Source organism: Netta rufina, assembly GCF_964035555.1.
Source record: "Netta rufina genome assembly, chromosome: 3".
NCBI classification, from domain to species: domain Eukaryota; kingdom Metazoa; phylum Chordata; class Aves; order Anseriformes; family Anatidae; genus Netta; species Netta rufina.
This window is the reverse complement of record NC_140125.1, coordinates 31,750,707-31,777,302: the sequence shown is the minus strand read 5'-3', so window position 1 is coordinate 31,777,302 and position 26,596 is coordinate 31,750,707. Positions and strand designations below refer to the sequence as shown.

The 26,596-nt window shown below is 40.8% G+C and overlaps 1 protein-coding gene across 2 annotated transcripts in view; it reads right to left on the bottom strand.

Moving 5' to 3' along the window:
* The window catches only part of PRKD3 (protein kinase D3), a 40,498-nt gene extending 14,313 nt beyond the window's left edge, over positions 1 to 26,185 (bottom strand). The window contains exons 1-10 of one of the 2 annotated variants that reach the window (XM_084284690.1): positions 26,069 to 26,185; positions 23,592 to 24,617; positions 15,515 to 15,653; positions 13,696 to 13,827; positions 12,856 to 13,013; positions 10,035 to 10,224; positions 7,241 to 7,318; positions 5,303 to 5,486; positions 3,511 to 3,634; positions 672 to 749 (exon numbers count right to left, since the gene is read on the bottom strand). In XM_084284690.1, the coding sequence (XP_084140816.1) occupies positions 672 to 749; positions 3,511 to 3,634; positions 5,303 to 5,486; positions 7,241 to 7,318; positions 10,035 to 10,224; positions 12,856 to 13,013; positions 13,696 to 13,827; positions 15,515 to 15,653; positions 23,592 to 23,882 (1,374 nt within the window). In that variant the 5' untranslated portion in view covers positions 23,883 to 24,617; positions 26,069 to 26,185. The remainder of the gene's footprint in view (positions 1 to 671; positions 750 to 3,510; positions 3,635 to 5,302; positions 5,487 to 7,240; positions 7,319 to 10,034; positions 10,225 to 12,855; positions 13,014 to 13,695; positions 13,828 to 15,514; positions 15,654 to 23,591; positions 24,618 to 26,068) is intronic. The other variant, XM_084284691.1, reaches the window with a different exon arrangement.
* Positions 26,186 to 26,596: the final 411 nt, after the last annotated feature.

Below are 26,596 nucleotides of genomic sequence, written 5' to 3'. Positions count from 1 at the left end.
CTGGGCGTACAGAGAAAAGGCTTGATCTTAGAGATGTTATAAGGGAAGAAGCTGCAAGATTTGGACCCCACCTAAGGGTGTAAGACGAGAAAGGGAAAAATCCTGTTTTATACATTTCAAGACATTTTCTGAACATTCCACCACTGAACACATTAATATATTAGCAATATAACATACTCATTGCTAAGCTTCATTTATGCCAGGCTGCACAGTAAATTTTCCTCTAAATCTTACTTGTAACTTTCAGTTGTACAGTTGGGAATTTCATTTTGGGAACCAGAAAATAAAATATTTAAGCATGCAAACTTTCCCACACTTCTTACAGAATGCAAAAATCCTAGCCTTTAAGTAGACTCACAGCCAAACACATCACCTAGGAATTGTGAAGAAAGCTCAATATGCAAGGCAATTCAGGAGAACAGAACATGTAAAACATCAGAAGAGATATACTCGAGGATTAAAACAGGAGCTGCAAGCAGCTTCAGAGAGTTAGTCTTGGTTCTTCCCACTTACGAGCTTTGGCCAAATTTTGACCTGTCACAGTTTTGATTAAAAAAAGATACGGAAAATTGAGATAATACTTAGTATACTATTCATTGGGACATATTTCAAGTCCATAAAGCACCTGGAGTAAATCAAGTGCAACACAGTTATTACTCATCATTAAGTACCTTGTAATATTTTGTTCCAGATTCATTTTGAAACAGTGTGAGGCATTTGCTGTCCAGTCTCCAGTAATGTCTTTTTCTCTAGAAAATGCACAGTACAAAAAGGAATAAATCACTGACAGGACTTTATTTATCCAATTATTTAAATTAGAAATGCTTTAAACAACTATGATAATCAAGTAAAGTTAATCTACAGTTGCATCTTAGGCTAGACACATGAAAAATACTTTGGAAATGCAGGTTTTTTTATGATTATTTTTTAAAACTCAAGAAGAGGCTAGCAGAAATATTTCCACAAACCAGAAAAAATATAACTTACCTTACTCTGACAGTGGTGACAACAATTGTTACCTCCTGCAGCAAACACCTACCTACACAAGTTTCACTCCAGGCGTATGTACTCACAAAACCTGAATTATTTTCATTCAGTAACAATTACGGGAGCCATGCTTTCTCCTTCCATGCCCTCACAAGATCTCATGTGTTTAAGGACTGAGCAAGCCTAGTGAGTCCTTAATCATTTTGTCAACACAAAATTCTAGAAGGTCAAAAGTGCACAGTGGCAAGAAAGACAAATTAGAAGACTCAGGTGGACAAAATATCTTGGGGAAAAAAATAAAACAAAAATCAAGACAGACTAAAAGAGCCATTTTTCAGAAGTCTCCACGAACAAGAAATACCTTCTCCACAAAAAAAGCAATATGCTTGATGCACATAACTGTCCAATAATCTTAAGCACAGGAACATTCCTCAAAATAGAAAAGCACGTGAAAGCTAACGTAGCCATATGGATCTAAGTTACTTTGCTTGCACCATGTTCATATAGTTAAAAACGTTATTTTCTGGAAGAAAAATCAAAGACCCCTAGCTCTGGCCTACGTTTACAACATTTAGAAACTTAATACCCTCATTAAAACCAAATGCAGAGCTTAAATCATGGTGAAGCTAGGACCACCTGTAGGAGTTCAGCCAAGAAAGCTTGGACATGAAGAGATTTAACCTAACAGAATTCCAAGCCAGCACTGAATAGAAGCTGGGTGAAAGGATAAGGGTACACCCATCCTTTTGACATACATGTATATGTGGTGGTTTTTTTGAAATGTAAGTCAGGGAAGACCTGTGGAGAAGAGTGTTTATGGAACAGGTTGGTAAGTACTTGGGGATTCAATATATGCTTATACTGCATACTGAGAAAGGAAGGGCTCTGAGCAAGGAAAACAAGAATACAGATGATGATTGGAAACTTCTCCTTATGAAGTGTAAAATACAGTGTTACCCAGGGTCAGCAAGAAGTATAGGGATATTGCTGGTAAAACAAACATCATTGGAACTGATGGAAAGCTAAAATCATATCAGGAATAAGAAATAGGCTAACAGTGCTGAGACCGAAGTGATCAGTTAATATATCTGATGTTGCAATGCTTAATACAAAAGCTTCCTCCCATTAGGAAGCTCTCTCAAATCTTGCTTGGCTGAAGGTACCTAGCTTTGGAACAGAATACTCTATTTCATTTATACCACCTTTTTGTTAGCTATCATCTGGGTGGCAGCCAAACTGACAAATAAAAATTATCAAACTAAGGTAAGGTGTACAATCTGATCATTGAATCCACGGAAAAAATGTACTGACTGTACTGAAAGATGAAATCAGATCTGAATATCACATCTACCCTGAACACTGCTAGAGCTACTCGTCTTCTGTCTACCACCTGGTCCTAATTTGATAGCCAGCTGCCAGTAGTGCTTATTTAAGAGTCTGGGCTGAAATATGGTAGATATTTACTTTGATCTGTGATAAATACATCTGTTTATTAGAAAACTGTACTTTCAAGAGTTGGTTTGCAAGGCAGCTTTCGACAGACCACTTGTGGTGGTCTGTCTAGGTGACAACCAAAACAAGTAAAAATACTGACCTCAGTCAACCTGAGCTGACTAGTATCACACCCTTAAGCTTGACTGCAACATAACTGAAATAAACCTTGCCTCTCTAAATTCCTGAGGTCTCCTTCTATCAGACTCCTGCATGGAGACAAAGAATACAATGCTGCTTTTCATGAACAGTTTCAACGTGACAAACTGGGTGTCACAAGCTCTGGAAACTTCTCGATTTCATATTTTTCTTTCATCTCCTCAAATGAATAAATTCACTCTCTCCCACCAGACAGCCAGCTATCCTTCCTTATCTTCCTCCTTAATATATAAAAACAAGGAACTTGCCTAAGAAGGTTTAAGAGATCATTACTGGTAGCACTGCAAACCAACATAGTCCTTGTGAAAGATGCTTGCATACCTAAGGATATGCAGCCAAGCCACAGATCTTTATTCCACTGACATGAAGAGAAATAGCAGGCTGAGGGAGGAAACGGTGCTCAATAATACTTCCAAATAGAATTAATGCTAGAGGAATGAAGGGCTTCCATATCTACATATTACATTTACTCAATACCTTGACCACTAGAATATGGTTAACTGTTTAAGTACTCATCATTTTATAACAATTTTCACCTTTTCATGTAATTGAAAAAACTTCCAAACAGAAGGAAGATAGAAGTAAACAAATTATTCCAGTTTGGGGAAAGCTGAAATCTTAAAGATGCTATTCATTTGAGACAGTTCAGAGATGCTTCTCTTTCTAAAATGAAAAGTACTTTCTAAAATGAAAATTACTGAATCACCCCACGAAGGATTGTGAATGAACTACAGGTGCACCGGAATTTTTTCTAATGAACACAATTGCTAAATTATGTCAGATGATACCGTAAATCAGTATATCTAGATAAATAAAGTACACTGGTTTAGAGAAATAATTTAAGTTAATGTACAAAGAATCAAAGTCACTGACCAGATTGTCTCTACTAGTATAGTGGACCATCCATCCTTCCTTCACCATTGTACTGCTCTTCCTCTTTGTATGCTTGATGGACTGTACAACCCTCATGAGAGGAATATTATTGCTTGTTGAGGGACTAAAAAGATAGAACAGTTAGTATTTAAATTAAAATACAACAGTATTGCAATTATAACAGTACTTGAACTATTGGCTAAATGTATAAAACAGGCACCTTCTCTTCCCAACTTTATCTCACTGATAGATGAAATTGATAAGAAATCTGAGCTCCCACTAGCTGTCCAAATGCAAGTATTGCAGTACTTAAGTGGCATTACAGAAAGACAAAAAGAAGCACAGTGGAATAGGGATAACCACAGAAATCATTCTCTCAAAACAATTAACTGGCCACTTGATTCTTAGCCCAACATAAAAGTGATTAACATCAGCATTGTTATTACATTCTCTTGCCTACATCAACTATATTATAACATAATATTACACTAATAAAGTACATTTTCTCTTTATGAAAACAAACGAAGTTTGTTTTCATAATGAATAATAAATGAAGTGCATTAATTCAAATCATACTAGAAAGTTTTATCAATGTTCATCGATATTAACTTTCCTGCAGACAAGTATATGACAGCCTAAGATGTTGAGAGTCATTAGTTAAACAACAGGTTTTGATAGCATTCAGGGTGGAATACACCACCACATTGCCCACTTAGCACCACAGCTCCTACATGTGGTGCTAGCAGAATGCTTTGCAATCACAGAAAATCATATGATAAATTCCAAACCAAAACGTAAGAATGCTTTAAGATGGCACGCAGTTATACGGTAGAAGTGGCTGCCACAAGACGCTGAACATACTGAAAATTTAAATTGCTTCAGATGCAGTTAGAATTACATGGAAAAATCCTACCTAGAGGTGGAACACAAAAAAAAAAAGATACTACTTCCAACTCAGGAAGTCCTTGAGCTATAAATCACTGAAAACTGGAAAGGTATCATTGTATGTGCTTCCTGTTCTTATACTCTTCCTTAAATATTTGCTATGAGACACTGGGCTAAAATCACCCTTGTTTGGCCTACTACAACTGCTCTTCAGTTTTTAAGAATGACTTAAAAAAATCAGATTAACACTATTCAGAACAAGAAGTTTCCCAGTGACATGGTAGAATTCACATCACTGGAGGTTTTCAAAATGCGACTGGATAGGGTGCTAGATAATCTCATCTAGGTTCTCCTTCCCTCCCAAAAACATATAAAAGGTTGAACCTGATGATCTTTCAAGGTGCCTCCCAACCTGAGCTGTTCTATGATTTTATGAGAATACAGAAAGTAAAGAGGACAAACCTCAAAGGAACTACTTCTGGTAGTGTTCACAGGCAGACTGGACAGGGCTTTGAGCAACCTGATCTGGGGAAGATGTCTCTAGACCCCCCTAGGCTGAAGTCATGAAGATCTTAGTCATGTCTTAGCCTTAAAATATGACTTAGCCTAAGGCATGCATTTTACCATGCTTTAATAATCTGTCTTATTTCTTGAATAGCAGATAGCAGTACCATGCTATCATGGTACTTTCTCAGTCAGAAAAGACTACATTATTTCTATTTATTTATTTTTCAGATTTACCTGGGACAAGATAACTTTACAAAGCAGTTTCAAGTAAAAAAAAAAAAAAAAAAAAGAAAAACATTAGGCAGTACAGCTAGACTACTCAGAAATGTTTTATTCAAAGTTTTACTTCAAATATTGAGGAAAGTGCATCCAGAGCACTGAAATCCACTTTATGACTTACCTAATGGTTTTGACAGCTTCTTCATCTTTGTCTGCATCGAGGTCAGATGGATCCATAAAGAAGATTTTGTCCTCTGGAGGAGAGGGCTCCTCAGTATCATCAAGACCCCGGCTACCATCACTGTTCATTTCACTGCTATCAACCTCCATTGGCATGTCCAAATCCTGGCCTGGGCTAGCAGGTTCTAGAAGCAATAAAGGATTCAGATATTATTTCAAATATACAATTGAAAAAAAATCATCTTCTCCAGTTCCCATTTATGCAAGTAAACATACTAGTGCAATATGAATATACAAAATCCTCAAGTTTTTGCTAAATGATACAGAATATCCCAACAAACGTTGTCAATTTGCTTTTGCTTAATATCAGGGCAAGAGAAAGCCAACCAAAACAACAGCCACATTGAAAGGGTTTTAGTGAAAATCTTAATGCGTACATCCACATCTCACTAAGTAATTCTGTTCCACAAGCGACTGGTACAAAGTGACCTCTTGATGGCTAGAGACGATCCAGGCAACTAATGCCTATGCAGATCAAATACTTCATCAACAGAAACTCAATTCTACTCTTGCTGCCCTTGCAGCCCATAACATCAAAAGAAAGAAAAGAGGGTGCTGTGGCGCTGTAGAAGAGAAAAGCAGAACAGGTCTTATTCACATCTGACTCTTTGCTTGCACTTTAAAATTACCTGAAGTTCTACAACTTGCACAGTTGAAAACTAAGAATAAAAAGATATTAACACTTTCATCCACAGCCCCCTGTTGTTCTTGTTTGTGTCTGTGTTTTTTTTTTGTTGTTATTTTTTGTTTGTTCTTTTTCTGAGAGCCCCATTTAACAATAGAAAAAAAAATAAAAAATTACCCAGACTTTAGTCCACAAGAGAAAAAATTGTCTGAAACTGTAGTTCCCAAATTACATAGCCTAACACCTTAGCACCACAAGGGTGTTGAAAACAGGCTGCTGCAACAAGTTCAACATAATAGTTCACGGCCACCAGTCTCAAGACCCAGGCAAGAGCCTTGAAGCTGGAAAAGGCAAACACTAACGACGGGATATGCTGTGCAATTACAGCAGACCCAATGACACACAGGGCTGCTGCCTAAGCCTCTGAATCAGGCTCTGCAATTCAGTGTGATCTGCTGGATGTTACCAATTTTATTCCCCCCAAAAATAAAAATTACAAGTCCCAAGATTTTGGGCAGCACATCACAGAATGGCTGAGATTGTGAGAGACCTCTGGAGCTCATCTATTCCAACCTTTCTGCTCAAGAAGGGTCACCAGGACCATGTCTACATAGCTTTTGAAGAAAAGGAAATCAACAAAATTTCTTTCTCACTGGGCTCTCTCCAGTATGTTAATGTCTCTCCTATGAGGAGAGGCTGAAAGAGCTGAGCCTGTTCACTGTGCAGAAAGGGAGGCTCAGGGGGGATCTCATCAATGTACAGGAATCCCTGAAAGGAGGGTGCAAAGGTCAGAGCCAGGCTCCTTTTGGTGGTGCCCAGGGACAGGACAAAAGGCAATGGGCACACAAAAAATGGAACATAGGAGGCTCTATATGATATGAACACCAGGGAACACTTTTCTTTTCTTTTTTTTTTTTTTTTTTTTTTTTTTTTAAACTGTGCAGGTGACTGAGCACTGGCACAGTTTGCAATGAACAGTTTCCAGTGAACAATGAGATGATTAACAATAAGTGTTAGTTTTTGCACATTAAGAAGATTTCTCAATTTTTCATTTTCTCTGAACAATCACAATCAAGCAAAGCATACTATACTTGCCAAGACTGATTAAGTAAAATCAAAGCCACCAAAATATGTTTTACAGTCAATCTTTTAATTGTCAACAATCTCAGGTGAAAAAAAATGGGAAAGTAAAACAAAAGCATGCAAAATATTCAAAAACTAGGACGTCAAAAGCTGAAATGTTTCTCATCTTACCTCCATTGAAAGTCACCTCTCCAAGACAGTCTTTAGGCACTTTAGATGCACAACGTTTGTGACAATTGAATCTGCAATCTAAAACAGAAGATAAATAAGCCCAAGATACCAGGATTTTACTCCTCTTCAAGCAGACACTAACATACAATCACGACTTCCTTCACAAGCTTCAGTCCAGATGCACATAACAGAAGACAGTACTGATGAGATCACTTCCAGAATTTATGATCTTGTCCTGATGTCTCATGATTTGTCCAACCACTGTTTATTATGTCAGCACTTCCCTTCCCAGTACAAAAGATTTTACTTCTATAGCTTTCCCTCTAGTTATTTTTTTTCCATTATGATGTAATTTTCCCCATCCTCTCATCTGTTCCACACCCTTTTTTTCCATTGCTACTTGTTTTAAATGTCTCATCTCTATCATGTTTCCCCACCTGCTGCTTAAGACTCGCAGCCACCATAGCCCCTAGGATCACACTCCTATACCGCGGAGCAAGTATGCTTCACAGTAAATCCCAAAGTTCAGTTCCCCTATCATTCAGGCTACAGATTTGGCCAGACATCAATGAAGCTCCATATCTGCCCGCCCAAATCTCTCCTTGGACACGTGGCTGACAGAATACTGCACATCCAGATCTGGCCTGATGTGGAGATGGAATATAACTTGGATGTGTGCCATTTCTGCATTTGAGGTATCAGATGCTGCCTACTCAATAGTCCGGCACCCGTTAGTAGCATTACAGGAATTTCCTTTACTAGCAGCATCACTGTAATTTTCAACTGCGTATCCACATCATGAATTTTAAAGCTCCCTAGTGTCCCCACAGCTGTTTTCAAAGCAATAATTTAGCCCATTTCTGCTATCCAGAGAAAGTTCATTGTGCTTTCCCTGTAAGTCCAAATAAGAAAGACATTATCATTCCTGGTTTAGTAGCTGAGTAGCCAAACCCTGGGGCCAGCTGCAACCTGGTTTTGCTTCTGAGTGCCTAAGAGGAAGAATTCTAGAAGACTAATAAATTGTCCTTTCTGTAGCAATGTTTACAGTCCGTATTATTGAATACCGTTACTTCGCCAGTCTGAAGGAGGCTGGAAGAAATGGAGAAATTTCAGATCCTCCCAGGAAACTAGAAAAACTAACTTATTAGGATTGACTTACTCTTGACATCCAGAAAAATTCTTCAGTACTGCAGTGCAACTCTAGTCTAGTAAACAGCCACAATCCCTAACATGCTTTTAGCCTACGGCATTAGCACAGTCCCAAACAGTTCCCAGACCTAGTTCATAAATTAGAGCATCCTATGACATTGTTCCCAACAAGCCATCCACACGCAGCCACTCAGGGTTGGGAGGCTAAGATAACTTGGGCGTGAGTAAAGACCATTTTGTCCTAGTTGACCTCAGTGTCCAGGAATGTTCCTGGGCACATTTAATTTAATATAAATATAGCATTAGCATCCCAAAGATCATCTCAGTCTAGAGTACAAGCCCCGATGAATTTAAGAAATGCAGGGCTCTCAGAGACACTCCAGAACATGAGACTGCTGCAAGACCCCAGACTTTGGGAATCTGAGCAAGGAAGTCAGTGGGAAACATTAAGAATCTGTATGACAAAGCAGTATAAAAATATTTTGATTGACATCAGTTACCAATATATTAAAAATACATATAAGATACAACTGCATAAATGCCTATTAATATATTTATTCATGTTCTGTGTGTAAGTTTAATATTTTTCTAGCCTCGTTTTCTATATATTAACAGTTTTCTATCCAGTGTCATTCATTTTACTGAAAATGAAGTTGCAAGCCCAGTTTTTCATAGCTGTATACACAATCACAACAACTGTGTATGGTCACTGGCATTTAAAAGTTAAAACTGCAAAACATCTTTTACAGGCTTCATTATTACACATGTCTAAGAGATACAGCAATTGAAAAATCAAACAGGGATGCATACTTCAAGTAGATTAAAAGACCTGCAAATTAATAAAACAAAAACAGAAATAAAACTACTCTTTCATATACAAAACAGCAGTATATTTAGTCAACAGAAAGCTAACACAGCTATAAGCTTAGTTTTCGCTTTAAGTGATCTCTTTCAATATGTTAGCCTCTGGTACTCACATTTGACAAACTCACATGAGAAATTAAAAGTCCTTCCCATATTAATATTTAGGATTCTTCACTACAGTTTTCTTTCCTGCAACAAAGCTAACACATCTGTACAATCCAGTAATGAAGTGCCACAAGAAAATCGCAATGCTTTAATTACATCCTGGGAACTTCAGGGAAGAGTCTAAGAGCTGAAGCCATGCATCTTAATGTATGCTAAATAAAAAATATACAACTGATGGAACCTAAGCTACTTCAGGAAAGGTACCTATCTTTATGAAATTTTCCAAAAATATAGTCATCAATATAAACAAATATAATCATCATTATCCTGTATTAGAACAATATAGGGAAAACTTCTAAAGTCTTTATTGATGAGTCTAGAAGACAAAGAAAAGGATTTCCCATTTTCATTAATACTTCAGAATTATCCTAAAATTAGTGTTCCATTCTACATGATTAGATCTCATTTTTCATAAAAATGGAAACAGAATGCACAGTCTACTCAAATGAAAAGGACGAGTGCTGTAACACTCTTAAGAACATGCAATTTTCAAATATGTACACTGCTTTATTTTGCAGTATACAAGCTTCTAGTAATCAAAATGTATGTTTAAATAAGTTCTATATAGAAGACCTTTACTGAAATTCATTGCTGTGGCAGAAAATTAAGCGCTTACCTTTACACTGCATTCCTTGGCGAAAAAGGCCCTTGAGGAGCCGTTTGCAATACTGGCATATGGTGGGACGAGTATAAGAGTGAACAGCAAAGGTGTGAGGAACCTTCACTCTGCAAAGCACCATTTTTTCCATCCAGATGGGACGGCCACTCCAAGAGGGAATCCTTTTACTAGGTTCTGGGCAGCAGCGCTAGAATACAGAAGGTATGCAGCACTTGCATCAACAGAGCTCCACTTCAGAGGGAAAGCAGGGGAGAAAAGTGAGGTGCGGGTGGGACAAAGAGTTGGCACTGAAAGTGATCAGATAAAGAAAGCAAACCCTGGCCAAGAAGCTTTAAGAGGACATTTTGATAAATTAATTATAAAAAAAAAAAAAAAAAAAAAAAAAAAGAAAACACCAGATGGAAAAGCCTTGCAAAGTTCAGGAAAGTATGCATGAATCTATATTTCCACAGGAACTAAAATGCCAAAAAACAAGGCCAAAATTCATTCTTATGACTTTTTTTTTTTTTTTTTTTTATTAGAGCAACCTGGCCACATTCACAGATAGCATATACAGACCCCCAAATCGGGGATTAAATGGAGAACTCTGGAGGTAGGCAAACTAGGAAACCACAATTACCTCACATTACCAGTTTTCAAAAGCAAAGTACTTCGTGCCTGGATAGCTTATTAAGTTAGGCAAAAATATTTTTTAAAAAATTAAAAGTATTTTGTAAAGTCAAACAAACAAATACTCAATATCTTACTGAACTTTCAAGCAGGATAAACTTACAGTTATCTAAATCTAAAAAACTGTAGAGGAAAATGTGGCCCCACACATGAAAGTAAGACTGCTGGAAGATTAACAGCAATTACCATAATATACTACTGATAATCTAAGCCAATAGTAGAAGCCAGATAGCAAAGAGTTGCTCTGCCAGGCAGAGAAGGACCTGGGAGTGATGGTGGATAGTCGGCTGAATATGAGCCAGCAGTGTGCTCAGGTGGCCAAGAAGGCCAACAGCATCCTGGCTTGTATAAGAAGCAGTGTGGCCAGCAGGGCTAGGGAGGTGATCATCCCCCTGTACTCAGCTCTGGTGAGGCCGCACCTCGAGTACTGTGTTCAGTTTTGGGCCCCTCGTTACAAGAAGGACATCGAGGTGCTTGAGTGAGTCCAGAGAAGGGCAACAAAGCTGGTGAGGGGCCTGGAGAACAAGTCCTACGAGGAGCGGCTGAGGGAGCTGGGCTTGTTCAGCCTGGAGAAGAGGAGGCTCAGGGGCGACCTTATCGCTCTCTATAGGTACCTCAAGGGAGGCTGTAGCGAGGTGGGGGTTGGCCTGTTCTCCCACGTGCCTGGTGACAGGACGAGGGGGAATGGGCTTAAGTTGAGCCAGGGGAGTTTTAGGTTAGATGTTAGGAAGAACTTCTTCACTGAAAGGGTTGTGAGGCATTGGAACAGGCTGCCCAGGGAAGTGGTGGAGTCACCATCCCTGGAAGTCTTTAAAAGACGTTTAGATGTAGAGCTTAGGGATATGGTTTAGTGGGGACTGTTAGTGTTAGGTCAGAGGTTGGACTCGATGATCTTGAGGTCTCTTCCAACCTAGAAATTCTGTGATTCTGTGAGTTACTGAAGAGGTACTAAATAGGTATGCAGAAGTCATAAACACTAGGAAATTCCATGAGAGGAGAAACACTATTTTATGTTCACTAAACAAAATCTTACCAATAGTCATAAACAGCAGCATTAATATATTTCATGACTCAAAATTATACTTCTTAGCTCAGAGCTAAAAAAAATACATTCTTGTACTAGACAACCTAAATAAATTATATTTTAAACTACGACAAGAACATAATAGTTATACTGTAAAGTAATAGAAACTTAGATAAGTGGGAAAGACTAAGTGTCAAAAGCACACCTTTTACCCCTTGGTAAAAGCTGCAATGAAATTAGTGGATCCAATAACCATCTGTCCTGTCATAGAATCACAGAACAGGGTTGTAATCACAGAAAAGGATTGGAAGGGACCTTAAAGATCACCTGGTTCCAATCCCTGCCATGGGCAGAGACACCTCCCACCAGACCAGGTTGCCCAAAGCCCCATCCAACCTGATCTTGGACACCTCCAGGGATGGAGCATCCACAGCTTCTCTGGGCAGCCTGTGCCAGTGCCTCATCACCCTCTGAGCAAAGAATTTCATCCTAACCTGTAACCTAAACCTCCCCTCTTTTCATTTAAAACCATTCCCCCTTGTCCTCCCTGTGTTATAAGTATATCCAGTAATGTCTTAGCAACCATAGCACCCATTATAACAAAAAACTGTTATGGATGATGGCTTTACCACAAGCCCTTCATCCCCTGCATCCTCCTTGATAGGGGCTGGTTTTTCAGATTCTCTCTGTGAAAAGTTTAGCAGCATATCAGGAACATTCTCTACTCTCCCAACATAAAAGCTTACAGTTTGTACTTAGCTAGCTAAATAACCATTCTACAATGATACAATAATTACAGAATGAATCTGGATTACAACGAAGGCAAGGTATTTTATCATTCCCAAAATCAAGGTTCTCATAGTTCACATAACCACAAGTGACAGACTAATGACAAAATTATACATAAGTTATCTCTTCCTTCCAGTTTCATTTCTCATAGCAATAGCATTATCTGTAAGTGTCACAGTCTAAGACTCACCAGAGATTTAAAAATTAACTAAAACCAATCATACCGGTCAAGCTCAACTCTCTCCTACTGATTTTCAACCACTTAAAACACCAACCAGTTCCCCAGATGTTAAAAGATTTAAAGCCAGAAATGGTTTCCCCTTTCACATTACGTACCTCTTCAGAGGCAGAGGCCGTGTATTCAGCTTGTGCTGGCCTTGGAACTGAAAGCCCTGCTCCTGGTAAAGACACATTAGACAGACGCCTCTTCCTCACTCCACTACAGTTATTTGGGATCTTGAAGGCACATCGCTTATGGTAGTTTAACCCACAACCTGAAAGAGACATTTTTGCAGACAAAATTTTAAAAAAGTAACAGAAATAGTAACAAACTGTTTTTGATAAAGGGAATCGTTAAAAGTGGACTCAAAAGAATGGTGAAGACAGAAACAGATTCTGTTAAATTCTCTGATTTTAGTGTTCTTGATGCAATTCACAGAAACGGTTTTTGCATAGCACACTGGAATACTGTTTTCCGGTAAGCCCAGCCCTAGAAACAAGGTGCAAGACTCTGAGGCAGCTGATCTCCCTCCTCACTTCTTCTCCCAGCAGGAGGCTTTCACCACTCCCTCCCCGTGGAGCAGAGGAGCCAAGGAGCAGCCAGCAAGCAGGCAGGGTTGGCACCTGTCAGCAGTTGCAGAACACTCTGCAGCCAGCTGGACGAAGGCCATAAGCAATGGGATTCCCCTTCAGGAATCTCTCCAAAGTACATGCTCCTTGAGCAAGCAACAGGCATTTGTCAGCTAGCTATTATTTCAAAGCGAGACAAGAACAGTTGTTAAGCCGTTTGTTTGCCCAGGGTCACACAATTTGTATTAAAGCCAAGACCAGAACTGAGGTTTCCTGATGCAGGAGGATTTCCAATGCTACGTGTTTCCATTTTGAACAAGATGCAATTTCTTCCTCTGCATCTGTTACAAATAATCACAACAAAAATACAGCGAAAATCAGACTTACCTTCACATTTCAGCCCTTGTCGTACCAAACCCCAAAGCATCTCTCCGCAGTAGTCGCAAAAAGTAGGAGCCTTGTAGGAGTGCACATAAAGCGCATGAGGACGAATCTGGAAATCTTCAACTGTAGCCAAAGCTTTTAAAAAATTGCAGTAAGTTACAGTTCTTGCCATAAGATCAACAAGGATTTATGAAAAGAATAGATTGTTTCAAAAATGGCTGATTCAAAGAACACTAATAAGCCATTTAGACACCAGCATTATTCTGTATACCATTTAAAAATGCATTCAGAAGATTACATAGTTTTCAGTAAGCTTTTTTATTGAGGAAGAAAATCCTGTGGACTTTGCAGGCTAATGGCCACAACCAATCAACAGTATGAGTCACAGTAAAATAATTGCAATCATCAGGTTGTGTTGTTGTTTTTTTTTCCTTTCATGTTTCCTTTCAAAGACTCAGTAAGTCAAGAAGGAAAAATATAACAAGCTTTGTTAAAGGTAAACAATTGATGAAACAATTCAATTTTCAAGTTGTTTTGTAACCTATAACATTTTCAAACAAAGGATAGTTCCACAGGTTCCTTCATATTGTAAAGGATTTTTTCAGTAAAAGCTTATTAGAACAAACTTGATATGTGTCAGAATGGAATTGCGGATAGTTTCTGTGGAACACTGCAAACTTCACTAGTCCTGTTCTTTTTCTTAAAAAAAAACACAAATATATTTTGTCCCATTGTACTGTTTTTGTCCTATTTCTTTGTAACGTAAAAAAAAAATAAAAAAAATTATGCTATCATTACCTTACCCCATTGTCTTTTATTCTTTGACTAAAATATACACTAATGCTTCATATCCAGACTCCCACATCTCAGTTTTAAAAACCTTACTGAAAGAGATTTATGTCCTCAAAACACCTCAATTTCTGTTGATCTGTCTCTGTTTATAAGGAAACTGTCAGATCGTCAAGAAGAAACACACACCAGTTTTCCCAATGTGCCACTAACCAGAAGCAATGAAAAGCTCAAACCGAGATGATCGATTATTAAACACACTAAACATGCCTAGGTCCTGAAATGCAGCCAAGGCACTGAGCCTTCGAACTCTTGAAGTCACACTTTATCGACCCAAGTAACAAATCTAACCCCATGACAGCCAAGACATCTCTTTCTAGAGCACAGCCTCAGTCTGGCACTTAGTCCTCAAAGCCTGAAAGCACCGCTCAATACTAGGCCAGCTGTTATTTGTAGCTTAACTAGCTACCAGTCTACATCTGACTTCTGGTTGACTTCAACAGGGTATTTCCAAAACACACACAACCAAAGTCACTCAGGGTTTGCTAACTGACGTTACTGAAGACAACTACAGGTTAATACTGCCAGTGCTACAGACTTCATCATTTAAAAGAAATTGTTTTCAAACACTACAATAACCATTAAGACTGTCCTTATAGGTATGATTTAGCAACTACATACGTATGAAACATTTCCGTGATATGAACTGTCAATGCAAAAGCTACGGAACGATGACAAATCTAAGCAAAAGACCAAGAACACAGTTGGAAAAGCAAATTCTGAACCATACTTGCATTTCAATTTCAATAATTAATAAATCTAAATAAGATTAAAACATGAAAACAATAACAAAACTCAGTACTGAAGCATCAGTACTGCATGGATTTTCTTGGAAATCTCTACCCCAAAACGGTGACCCTGTGTGAGACTGCCTAGCCAAAAGAGTTCAAGGCACGCACGATACTAATATTCCATAAAACCCCATTTTCTTTTAAGCAGCCAAAGCAAGTGCTACTCTGTTAACAATACCTACCAGAGAGAACAACCTCAACAAGATCTCCCTCATGTATCTCTTCTGCTGATGTAATCCGTTGCAAAATATTATCTGAGTTCAGGTCATGCCGGAAGAGGAGAATTTTGTCATACATGCCAAAGAAACCACACTCTGGGAACTGCAATAGAAAGCAAACTCTAAATTAACACATGCTTTGTTAATCCTACCCACAAAATGATTTATTTTTTTTAGTAACTACAGAACTCAAGTGTTTTAAGTGTTCCATGGGGGAAAAAAAAAATATTATCTGCTTGACATTTTTGAGGAACTGAAGCATTTTCTGAACTGAAATGTAGCATTAAACAAGAAAAAAATAAAACAAAACCCAGTGATAAGAACTTTTTCCCTGCCTCCCTCCCTCTCTGCTAACCAACAGTGACACTTTCGCAAGCCTGAAATGGAAAAATGCTTGGGCTTTTTATCTCTCAGACATACGTAATCAGTCTGGTACCTGAAAGCCAACGCAGATTTCTCTAAGGCAGCTTATCACCACCTGCAACCCTTATTTCACAGACACTGTGATCAGCCAGGCAGGCAGCTCCAGCCACTCCAGCAGCACCTGCCACTCTTCCATTGAGGGGCAAGCCAAAGAGGCTCAGTGCTCATGTCCCACAACAGTTGAGATTTGCAGATGCAAAAAAAGGAGAACTCAGTTCATTCCAAGGGCAGAAGATAATATTCCCAATTCATATAGGGAACAGATATGCTATACAACATGCCATATTTCCATGACGTTCCACTAAAATGACTCTTATTCTGTATTTTCTCCACTCTTTGAATGCGATTAATACACATTAAAGTGAAAAGTTTAAAAGTTAACAGACAGTTCACAGAGAAAAAGAGCAGGAACAGAACCGTGAGAGCAATGAACAGCGATCAACCAGCTGCTCTGGCCTTCTTCTGTTCAGACCAGAACTCAATCTCGAGGTGTGAATAAACACACAGAAGGGCTAGACAGAAGGCAGGAAGAATGTGCAGAAAAAATATAGAATAGCACACAACACGTTTTCTATTGATTAGGTAACAAACAGACTACAGCTTGGTAATTTAAGACTGGCATCATAAGTAAGAGGGTCTAAACTGCATGAAGCTTGTGGTATGTCAATTGTCCTTTGCTAAAGTAGCCTAAAGACTCATTTCTACCAAATCAAAGACGTAATGAAGGTATCCGTCATGGCCATTGTTTTCACACTCCCTTCCCACTCAGAGAGAAAATAATTTCCTCTTTCCGGCAGCAATTTTATCCAAAACATTAATTTGGCCTTCTCTGTTTTGGTGTGCACGCCCTGCACATTCACATCAAATATTCACAAGTGTTCTGTGGGATGCAGAGCCCTTGAGGGGCTGTTTGCCATTTCTTACAAGACAGTAAAGGACTCGCTTACTCTCCAACTGCTGCATGGGCTCCAATGGCCCCTTACACTAAATCACTACACATTTTCCTCCAGCCCCCTTAACAGAGAAAAAAAAAATAAAGTTAATCTGTATCTCCAGTAAATGAGTAAAAAGTTAAAAAGTCTGTGTGCCTCAATTAACAAGAAAGCAAAATGTATTTACAGTCTTTGAATATGTGCTGTGAGGTTTTATTCCTTGATCTTATACATGCTGGTTAGCCAGGTATCAGACTTCATGCTAGTATCAACAAGAGAAAGCTATCACATCAATGCTACAATTCCTTTAATCCTCAAGATAGCGTCTAATTATAGTATATCTTTTGCGCTATGTTGCTGAATAACTTCATCCCAACAAAAGGGAGAGAAAGCCAACCAGACTATGCTATCTGCCTGCAGATCAGCGCACCGCTCCTTACCGATGCTGGTGGTTAACTGCAGCTGCCAGGACGGACAGCTAACTGGTGACTCAGAGAAATAGTATGAACTATTGCCTCTTTGCACTCGGTTCACAAAACCACCTACAAATCACAGATTTGAAGCAGCCCCTGTGACACTTCACAGGTTTAAGCCTCCTTCTTCTGATAAAGATATGCCTTAATTTCTTGCCTGCTGGCTCCTCCACCCCAAAGCCGGGAATGCAACACCCCTCGCCAGCGCCTTTGCCAGAAGGATGCGTGTGGAGTGCTGGCCAGCAATAACCTTGGCGATTGACACAGGGTTTTGGTCGTGGGGGTTGTTTGTTTGCTTCAGGTGGTATCTTGTAACAGGATTTTTACACAAAGCTTAAACTGTGCTCACACTGTACACTACCAGACTTTTCTCTCTTGTAGTGCAGTGAAGTAGAGCTTTTATAGCTGTCTTTATGCTGTTACACGAAGCTGTTAAGGAGGAACACTATCCAGCTCCTTTGAAGTGTTAAGAGCTCCTAATGTAAACTTGAAAACAAAATTCAAAGTGGAATTTTTTAAAGCTTGTTTTATCTTACCGGATTACATGGCTATTACTTTCCTGCCTAAAAGCCCAAACTATCTGCGCAGTCACTCAGAACACATAAACTGCTAATCCCCGTACCACTTTGTTTCCTAAAAGCAAAAAGGAGGCTGTTCCCAGCGTTAGCAGTTCCAGAAGAGCATCTAACTACAGGAAATCACTTGCGGGAAGTCTACGTATGCAATGGCTTGTGCCAAATTCATCTCTGGTACACCAATATTAACTCACATAAAGAGCACACGTGATCCTTGTACGGAGGTGGTACCAGCACGAGTAACACTACTACTGCATTGCTACAGTTACACCGAGGAAAACAAGGGGCATACCTAGAGTGCTCAAACGAAGCGTTGCCACATGCCTGCTTTTCCTTGATGCGCACCGGTACGCTGCTCTTTTTCCCCAGAAGAACACAACAGCCAGCGGCCAGTATTGCTGGAGCAGAACACGACTGGGGTTTCTTTCTAGCTTGGCAGTAACCAAAAGATCCTTCTAGTTCAAGTTCCAGGACTTACTTTACAAAGTTCTGGACCAGTCGCCAAAAATTCACACTAGGGAAAAGCGTAGGCGGATATTGTTTCAAGGTCCAATATCTCATGACCCGTCATAACTCAAAACAAATGCTTCAAACTGCTGGAAGTTAATCCCAAAGTCTAATGGTGCAAAAACACCCATTACCTTGGAAAGCCTCCTCCTTCACTGCAATCACTCCCATCTCTTCTCCTGCATCCCTACGCAGCTATCTGCTCCCACTCTTTCAAGTCATGTGCCAAATCACATTGTCACACAGAGAACTGGGCTCCAACCACATTGGAGGAGATCTTTCCCTCGCTAGACGCCTCAGCACAGACACACTTGGACTACTGCTTGGCTAGGTTTTGCAGCACACAAACCTATTACCACACTGCAGATGCTCACCTGCCCTGCCCATACCGTCTCCGTGCCCCCATACTCCCCCAGCTCCCATTTTGCTGAAGGCCTGGTGGCTTCTCGTGCCCCACCTCTATTACACTGCTGACTTGTTCAGCTTGTACGGAGAAAGCAGATGGCAAGTCAAGAAGGCAAACCAACAGGGAAAAAAACATTCAAGCACAGCCTGATCATGAAGCAAGATCTGCATTAATTTTAGACCCATTCAAAAATAAGCACCATGAACTAAGAATACAAGCTTAACCTGGGGGGGGGGGGGGGAAGGTTCAAGTACTGATACCTATTACACCAAATTATTAAAAAATGGATCTCTGCAACTCTTGTAGTAATACAGATCAATTGTAAAATGATCCTTGTAACAGGATGCTTCTACTTCTCAGTATTTTATTAAACATAACATCTGTTAGCAGTTTAGAAATCATCTCCAGCTCCAAGTCAACGCCTCTGCCACAAACAGGTTAGATAGCTCCCCATTACTACGACAGTGTCCAAACCTTCAGAAAACAGCTCATACTCATACCACATGTTTTGGTCTCTTCACAACATAATTTTAAGCATTTTAAAATGAACACTCTTTTTTTCCCCTCTTCAGCAGCCATTAAAGAAGAGCTACCTATCCAAACTACTGTCCCATTAAAACCAAAGTTTTTAGGTGTATTAATAATATAAGTATACAATTAATCATCACTTGTTTAGAAGAGTCTACAGCATTATTTGTGTTTTTCCTGTCAGGCTTATTTCATTATCAAAGCAAAACATTTGAACACATCTCCCCAGTTTTTGCTTGCCTCCTTCATATGTACTTCATCTTCACAGAAATCTGGCTCGTTTTCTGAAGAACCCAAGGACTTCAGTCATATTCCAGCTATCAAAAACTAAATCCCAACCACTCTAATTAAAATGATAGGCAGAGCTATCAAAAAAGTACAAACATACTGCCAGGATCATATTCAATACAGATCATTCAAACTATTGACCAGGGAACACTGTGTACCAGAGCTATGACATTTAGAAAAGCAATTAGAGTCTGAAACTACAGAAACAGTAGAAAGAGTCACAAGAAGGTGTAATGTGCAAAATTTAACTCCTTTTGAACACAACTACACTTGCAGCGACTGCATTCTCAACACCTTACAGAGGCTGAACAAATAAATATGAGTACACATTAGGCACCTGCCTAAATAGCTATTAACAGATTAAGGCTGGAATTCTGGCAAGTTGAAGCAACGTAAAGCAAGAAACAATCGAGAAATTAACATCAGTAAGAAAGCATAAATATTGTTGAGAGAAGAAATTTAAGGTAAACAATGACACCTTAAAGACTCAGCATATAGAGAGAAAGATGACGAAAAAACAACACGGAAAGAAAAGTGAAAAAGGGAAGTTTCAGAGTCATGAAAGTAAAGATGTACAAGTTTAGGAAAAAGGTCACAAGATATCCTGCAGATACTGATGCTGTACAAGTAACAGCACAGAACAATCAAATGTCTTTCATTTGTAGCTATTACTTCAAGCAGGACGAAATAAATGAGCTAGAATAAAGCACTTTTAGCACCATATGCTGTCCTACATAATTCTGTTTGCGGACAGCAGGGCATCACCACATGTTGTGGTTTTTCTCGTCTTAAACTAGTAAGGCCCACGTTCTACTTGTCTAGAACAAAGAAACAACATGTAAAGACAAGATTAAGAACTTGTCTCTCTAATATCTGATCACTGTGCACGACATACACTGTCCATCTACAACTTATGCTAAAGACACATTTGTCTGCTTCTAAACACACTCTCTCTCTTCCCATCTGTTCTTGCTTTGCTTCCTTTGCAGACTTTCCCTGAGAACTGTATGCCTGGTGCTTCAACGGGCAGCAATCTAGGTAAGGAATGAACAGAGAAGAGAGATCAAGACTAGAATGAAGAATCTTCACAAGCATCCCTACCAAGTTTACAGTTGACTTGTTTCCCTGAAGACTTCCTTCAAGCATTCTAATACTCAATACCATTCACACAGTACTCCCCAAATTTCACTTTAAACTTGAAAAAAATCTTTTCTTGTTCCTCTCCTGATGTTTAGAACATTTTTAACAAAATTGAGAGACACATCAAACATTTGCATTACCCATCTCCCTCTCCCTGCATATGTGTCTGCTGCTTCTTTAGTTTCAGTTCTGCTGATGCTACTTTTAAATACCCTTCTGCAAAACCTGAACAAGCTGCACTGAGCAGCATCTGAAACAGGAAGCACTACTGATCATCAGTACTACAGAAAGACTGACTCTAAATGCTAGGAAAAGGCATTAGGTAGACACAGTACTTATTTCCTAACTCAGCTGCTCCCCAGGACAGGCTTTTGCAAGATTTTTTTTCCCCAGTTGATTAATTTCCCCTGGGAAAAAAAAAAAAAAAGGCGTAAGTCATTTTTCTAAAGACTTCTGAGGATGCTGCAATTACTTTTACAAAGGTCAAAATCCAGCCCCCTCAGAGATCAGCTGCAAGTCCTAACCAACATGTTTGATATCATAGTTGTAGCCTCAAACAGAGCCAGGAAGGTACTTCAAGCTCCCAAGCAACCGAGGGTGGTCACATCTCCCTCAAACATTTTTTGTTCAAGGCATATAGAGAAATACAAGTCTGAAATATGATTTGAAAGCACTATTAGAAATAAGTAAGAAAAATTCCACTTAATTCTAGTAGAGTTAAGATAGCATTCAAATAAGAAGACAAGCTATGAACAATTCCAAGTATAAAGAAATATACTTCCTTTTCCATTAAAGAAGTGCAACAATATATAGATACTGCTAACAAGAACAAACCCTACAGCTTCCTAAAGCTGACAACCAGGAACTGGTCAAGAGAAGACAGTCTGAGCCAGCCACAGAATGCCAGAGAAAAGGGAAGCTTTAACATCACCAAATCCCAAAGGCATGCCCAATAGCTTCAAGCTTGCAACTGGAGAAAACAGGCAGCCATATGCATGGCAGTACACAGAAGAACATGGTTTACAACTTCTTACATAAATACTTATATATTAATATTCATTTATTTTATATGCTTGCAACTGTCACCGGATCAAAGAACAAAATCCAGGCAGGGCACATTACTATCCAATAGAGGGAGGATATTGCCACTTGTGCACTGGCTGCAAAACTCCTCTTGAAAGATGAGCCAGCCGCACATAAAGTTGTTACCCCACACGCGTTTCTTGATCAGTTTGCTGCCTGCAAGCATACACTCATTGAACAGTCATTTTTTGGTAGCATCAGCTGCAGGAGAACATGCACTGAATCAAAGCCAGATGGAAAGAGGTAAACTGTGATCCTGAAATCCTTTTGCAGTAGATTAGGCTCAGTGTGTAGGAAGTTTCTTAAGCTATAACAAGAACCTGAACTAAACTTTTAGCTGAGTCTGCTTAGAGAACAGAGAGGGAAAACAGCAGTAAGTATGAATATATTTGTTTTCATCTTTCTTCAAGACAGAAGACAGGAAATACGCAGATGCAAAGAGAAGGAGTTGATACAGAAAGAAAAAGCGGCCCCTAAAATGGCTGCAAAAAAGTACACCTAAGACACACAGTATGAAAAAAAAAAAAAAAAAAAAAAAAAAAAAAAAAAAGGTTGACCCAAATAATTTGTCTGTTTAGAAAGGAACTAGCACACTGAAGTACATTGTGGTAGCCCATAAAGCTATTATGAAATCAACTTGCTTGCCAACTAATTTGTAAACATATGGAAGATGCAGTAAGTTGTGAGATGAGGGAAAAGATATGCCAGCATATGCAAAGGAGAGTTTATGTAACATTTGCATTTACTTTCTCTCGAGCTTTTAAGTGAAAAAGAACCATCTAATAAAACTAATTAACCAAAAATACCAGCCACTACAATGAAAGACATGAGGAAAGCAATTCCCTACAAAATTATCTACCTTTGACTTCCTTGAGGGAAAAGAGTAATTACTTCTTATTTACACTAAACACTGTTAACCACTTTTCAGGCTGGTTAGTAGTACCTAGCCTACCTAACGTAAACACACGGATAAAACTTGGATATAAAAACGAGAGAGATGGCATTTCCTCCCCAGAGAGTCAGAACAACGCAACAGCCTAATCAAGATACATCTTAGAAGTACCCTAAGATGTTTTTATGTTTTGGTCAACTGTCTTAGAACAAAGAAATGACACTGATAATAGTCCTCTCATTAAAGAGCAGAGTATGTGCTCCATATATGGAAAAAATCATACAACATTAGCTGCTTAGTGGTTTTTTTTTTTTAATTATTAACTAAAAACAAAAGTAAAAGCTAGCATCATGCAAGTCCACAGGCTTGCGGTGTACTTCTGTAGCTACAACTGGTCCTTAGGTTACAGCTGGCTATACTGTACCAAGACTATCCATTAGCAGCAGCAAGCACAAACTGAAGCAAGTAAAAACCCAGGACACCGGTGACAATTATGGAAAGGAAAAAACACTTGCCATATTGTGAAAACTAATCCCTGCAAGAAGTTGACTTCTACACCTTCCCTTATTAGATTTCAAAAGCAAGGAAGTAACGGGGGGGGGGGTTATTCCTTCTAAAACAAAAGCTTCTGCCTTGGGAGTCAGCTAAATTTGTGTGTAACTGCAACCATCTGCCATGGATCTCTGCCCCTGTACCAAACTTCTTGGCACATTCCAATTCCACCTTGATATTCCTAGCAGTTTGTTAGAAAACAATCACTGCCAACAGCAGAACACGGTGCTGTTATACTGTACCTTCTGGTAAACTATAGAGCACACGAGGTCTTTAACAGCAGAGAGGGACAGGTCCTGAGCTTCAATGGTGACAGTCTCTCGAGTGAGACCGATCTGCAGAAGGAATGAGACCCCGTGCACAGAGCCCCTGGAGTTTGTGAGGCTCTGCGTGCTGAAACTGCCATTGGAGAGCCGACTGGAGAGCCCCGACTGGGGACTTGAAGACAACGTTGGGGTTTGTTGTGCAGCAGCATGACACGTGGGTGGGGAAAACTTCTGTAAGGATGGAGGAGAAGAGTCGTTTGCTGACATCTGACTTGCTTTAAACTGTCGAGATCTGCCTAGTAGTCAAATTCTAAGAAAAATGTTGTCAGTTCTTGGTTTTAAATTAGAAGTTAGGAAAACCTAACTTTCCCTTTCATAGTTCAGTAAAATGCCCCTGACCGGTAAAACATGTTAATTTTCCCTTTCATCCTGTGCAAGCCAGAGAAAGTTACTTTAAATTAAAGGTTCTGTTCCACAGTCACAATCAGCTGATCAAGAGCAGATTGCTCTTCCTTTAGCACCAGGTCCAGACAACAGAGGCTTACACAAAGGCCTCAGAGAAATACATCAGCTCTGCTGTTTTATACTTGTCCTTCATTTCTGTATTAAAAACAACAACCAAAAAAAATCTGGAAACACCAATGGAAAAAAATGTTGGTAAACTCATTAACAGTGTCCTTTTTCACCTAATTCCCCAGACTGTATCTTGGATGCAACCTCATCTTCATGTAGACAGCTTTTCAGAACGAAAAAAGGGAAAACTGTATCCTTGGGCAACAAACGAAGTCTATGTATATGATGAAATCTACTCCTCCTTCAGAAAATCTCTGAATTCACAGGACGTTGTTAACTTGGAGATCCTCAAAGGTATCTGATTTCATCCTTGTGAAATAGTTTAGCTCATGAAACACAGGAGCAGAATTTCTGAAGACGCAATCGCATTAAATGTAATCTCTAGGTTCACCCAGACAACCTCCAGCATTTTGAAACGTTGTACTCTGCCTGTAGGGAAAGAGGTACAGTTATTTCACGTGAATGAAATGCAAGGAGTTGCACAGCAAGGCCATAAGCGGTCCTCCGAAGCAGCAGGATAACCAATTCCTTGCGCTCAAATATGGGGTAAATTTGTAACATTTTGTAAGCATAACTTGAATGTAAGTGTTCTCCTACTGTACAATATGCAAATCAGACCTAATGCTGACCGATACACGAACACAACTTTTAATTATCAGTAATTTAGCAGAGCAAAGCTCTTCAGTTGATAACAGCAAAAAAATAAATAAATATGTAAAACAAAGAGGGGAGAATAGACCATAGGTCTGCTCTGCAGGTGTATGCTGAAGAGCTGGCGGGTAGAGAAGGAATTTTATTAAATACACTGAACCTTCCAAAAAACATAATGCCAAGAAAAAAACCCTCTATGTAGAATGTACTCAGGATACATTTTAACACTTTCATTCAAAGCAACTTAAAAACATCCTGCACAAACTCTTAACTGGAGGAAAATAGCATACAACAGAGCATCAGTTCCTTTGAAAAAAAATCATTTAGTGTTTACACTTTTAATAAAAAAGAAAGCCTGCCACAACCTTTTAAAACCATTTAAAATCATTTCATGACTGGATTCCGGATTAATATTTTTTTTTTTTGAGTTTCACAAGCAGAGATTCCAACTACTTGCTACAAGCTGTTGTGCTGAAGCCGTATTTGAAGCATTTGGAAGGAAAGACAAATGCTCACGCACACTGCCCACTCCAACTACGGAGTTTCCAAACGGTACCGAGCAGCTTTATCTGGACCCCAGTCCCCTCTGGCAGCATGGAATGAAGGAAGTCAGACTTGCACTCTGTAACTTCGGCAATGCTTTGATTTTCAGTGATAGGACCAACAGTTCAAACACATCAAAGCATCCCATTATGCCTGCCCTTCACGGCTAAGCCACGTAATTTCTTTTAAACTATTCCCTGCCCTCATTTATTTCTACAAAGCCGAGTCGAAATAGGTTGCCTACCATGTCAGTTCTGACAGAAACTGCTAGCAGGGGCTCCCGAGGAGACACCAAAGGGCCACCTCCCGGACCTCGGGCACCGGCGGCGCCCGGGGGGCAGCGCCCAGCGGCACGCGGGGCTCTGCGGGGCCGGCCCCGGCACCTGCGGACACCCCGCAGGCGGCAGCGGCGCGGAGCAGCCGCAGGCCAGGCGCCACCAGGAAGCGCGGGGGCAGCCCCCGAGCCCTCCCCTCAGCGCCGCCGCGCCCCCGGCCCTGCCACCAGCCGCCCGCTGCCCCCCTGCCCTCCGCCGTTTCCCCGCGGCAGGGCGGCGCCCCCCCCGCGCCGGGACCTTTCCGCCGCCGCCGCCCTTCCCGGCCCGGCTCCCCGGCTGCCCGGCGCCGCCGCTGCCCCCCTAACGGTCCTAACGGCCCTAACGGCCGCGCCGCGCGCCCCCCGCCCTCACCTGCGCGGCCCCGCCCGCCGCCGGCTGCCCCCGGGGCCGCCGCTGCCTCGCGCGCATCTCACCCGCCGCGCGGCCCCGCGGCTCGCCCCGCACACGCCAGGAGCCGCCCGGGGGGTGGGAGGGGAGGGGTGGGGTGAGGGGGGACGCGGCTGTGGGCGCGGGGGCTGCCGGGAGCCGTAGTCCCGCCGCCCCTCTCAGCCGCGGGGCCGGGCGGGGAGGCGAACTACGAGCCCCGGCGCACCCCTCGCCGGGCGGGCGCGCGGCGCATGCGCGCGCGGCCCCGCAAGAGTTTCCGTTACTTTCCTCGCCCTGTGGCGGCGGCTGCCCCGTAACCGCTAACGGGGCGGCGGGGGGGGGGGGCGCTGCGCAGCGCCGCCGCCGGCTCCCCTCAGGGGGCCCCTCGGGGCTCACCTCGGTCGGGCGCGGGTGGCGGCCCCTCGGCCCTGCCCGGGAGACGCCCGGCCTCGCCCCCGGCCCCAGGGCTGCCTCCCCCCGCCTCGGTCGGGCATCCAGCCCGTCCCCACCGCC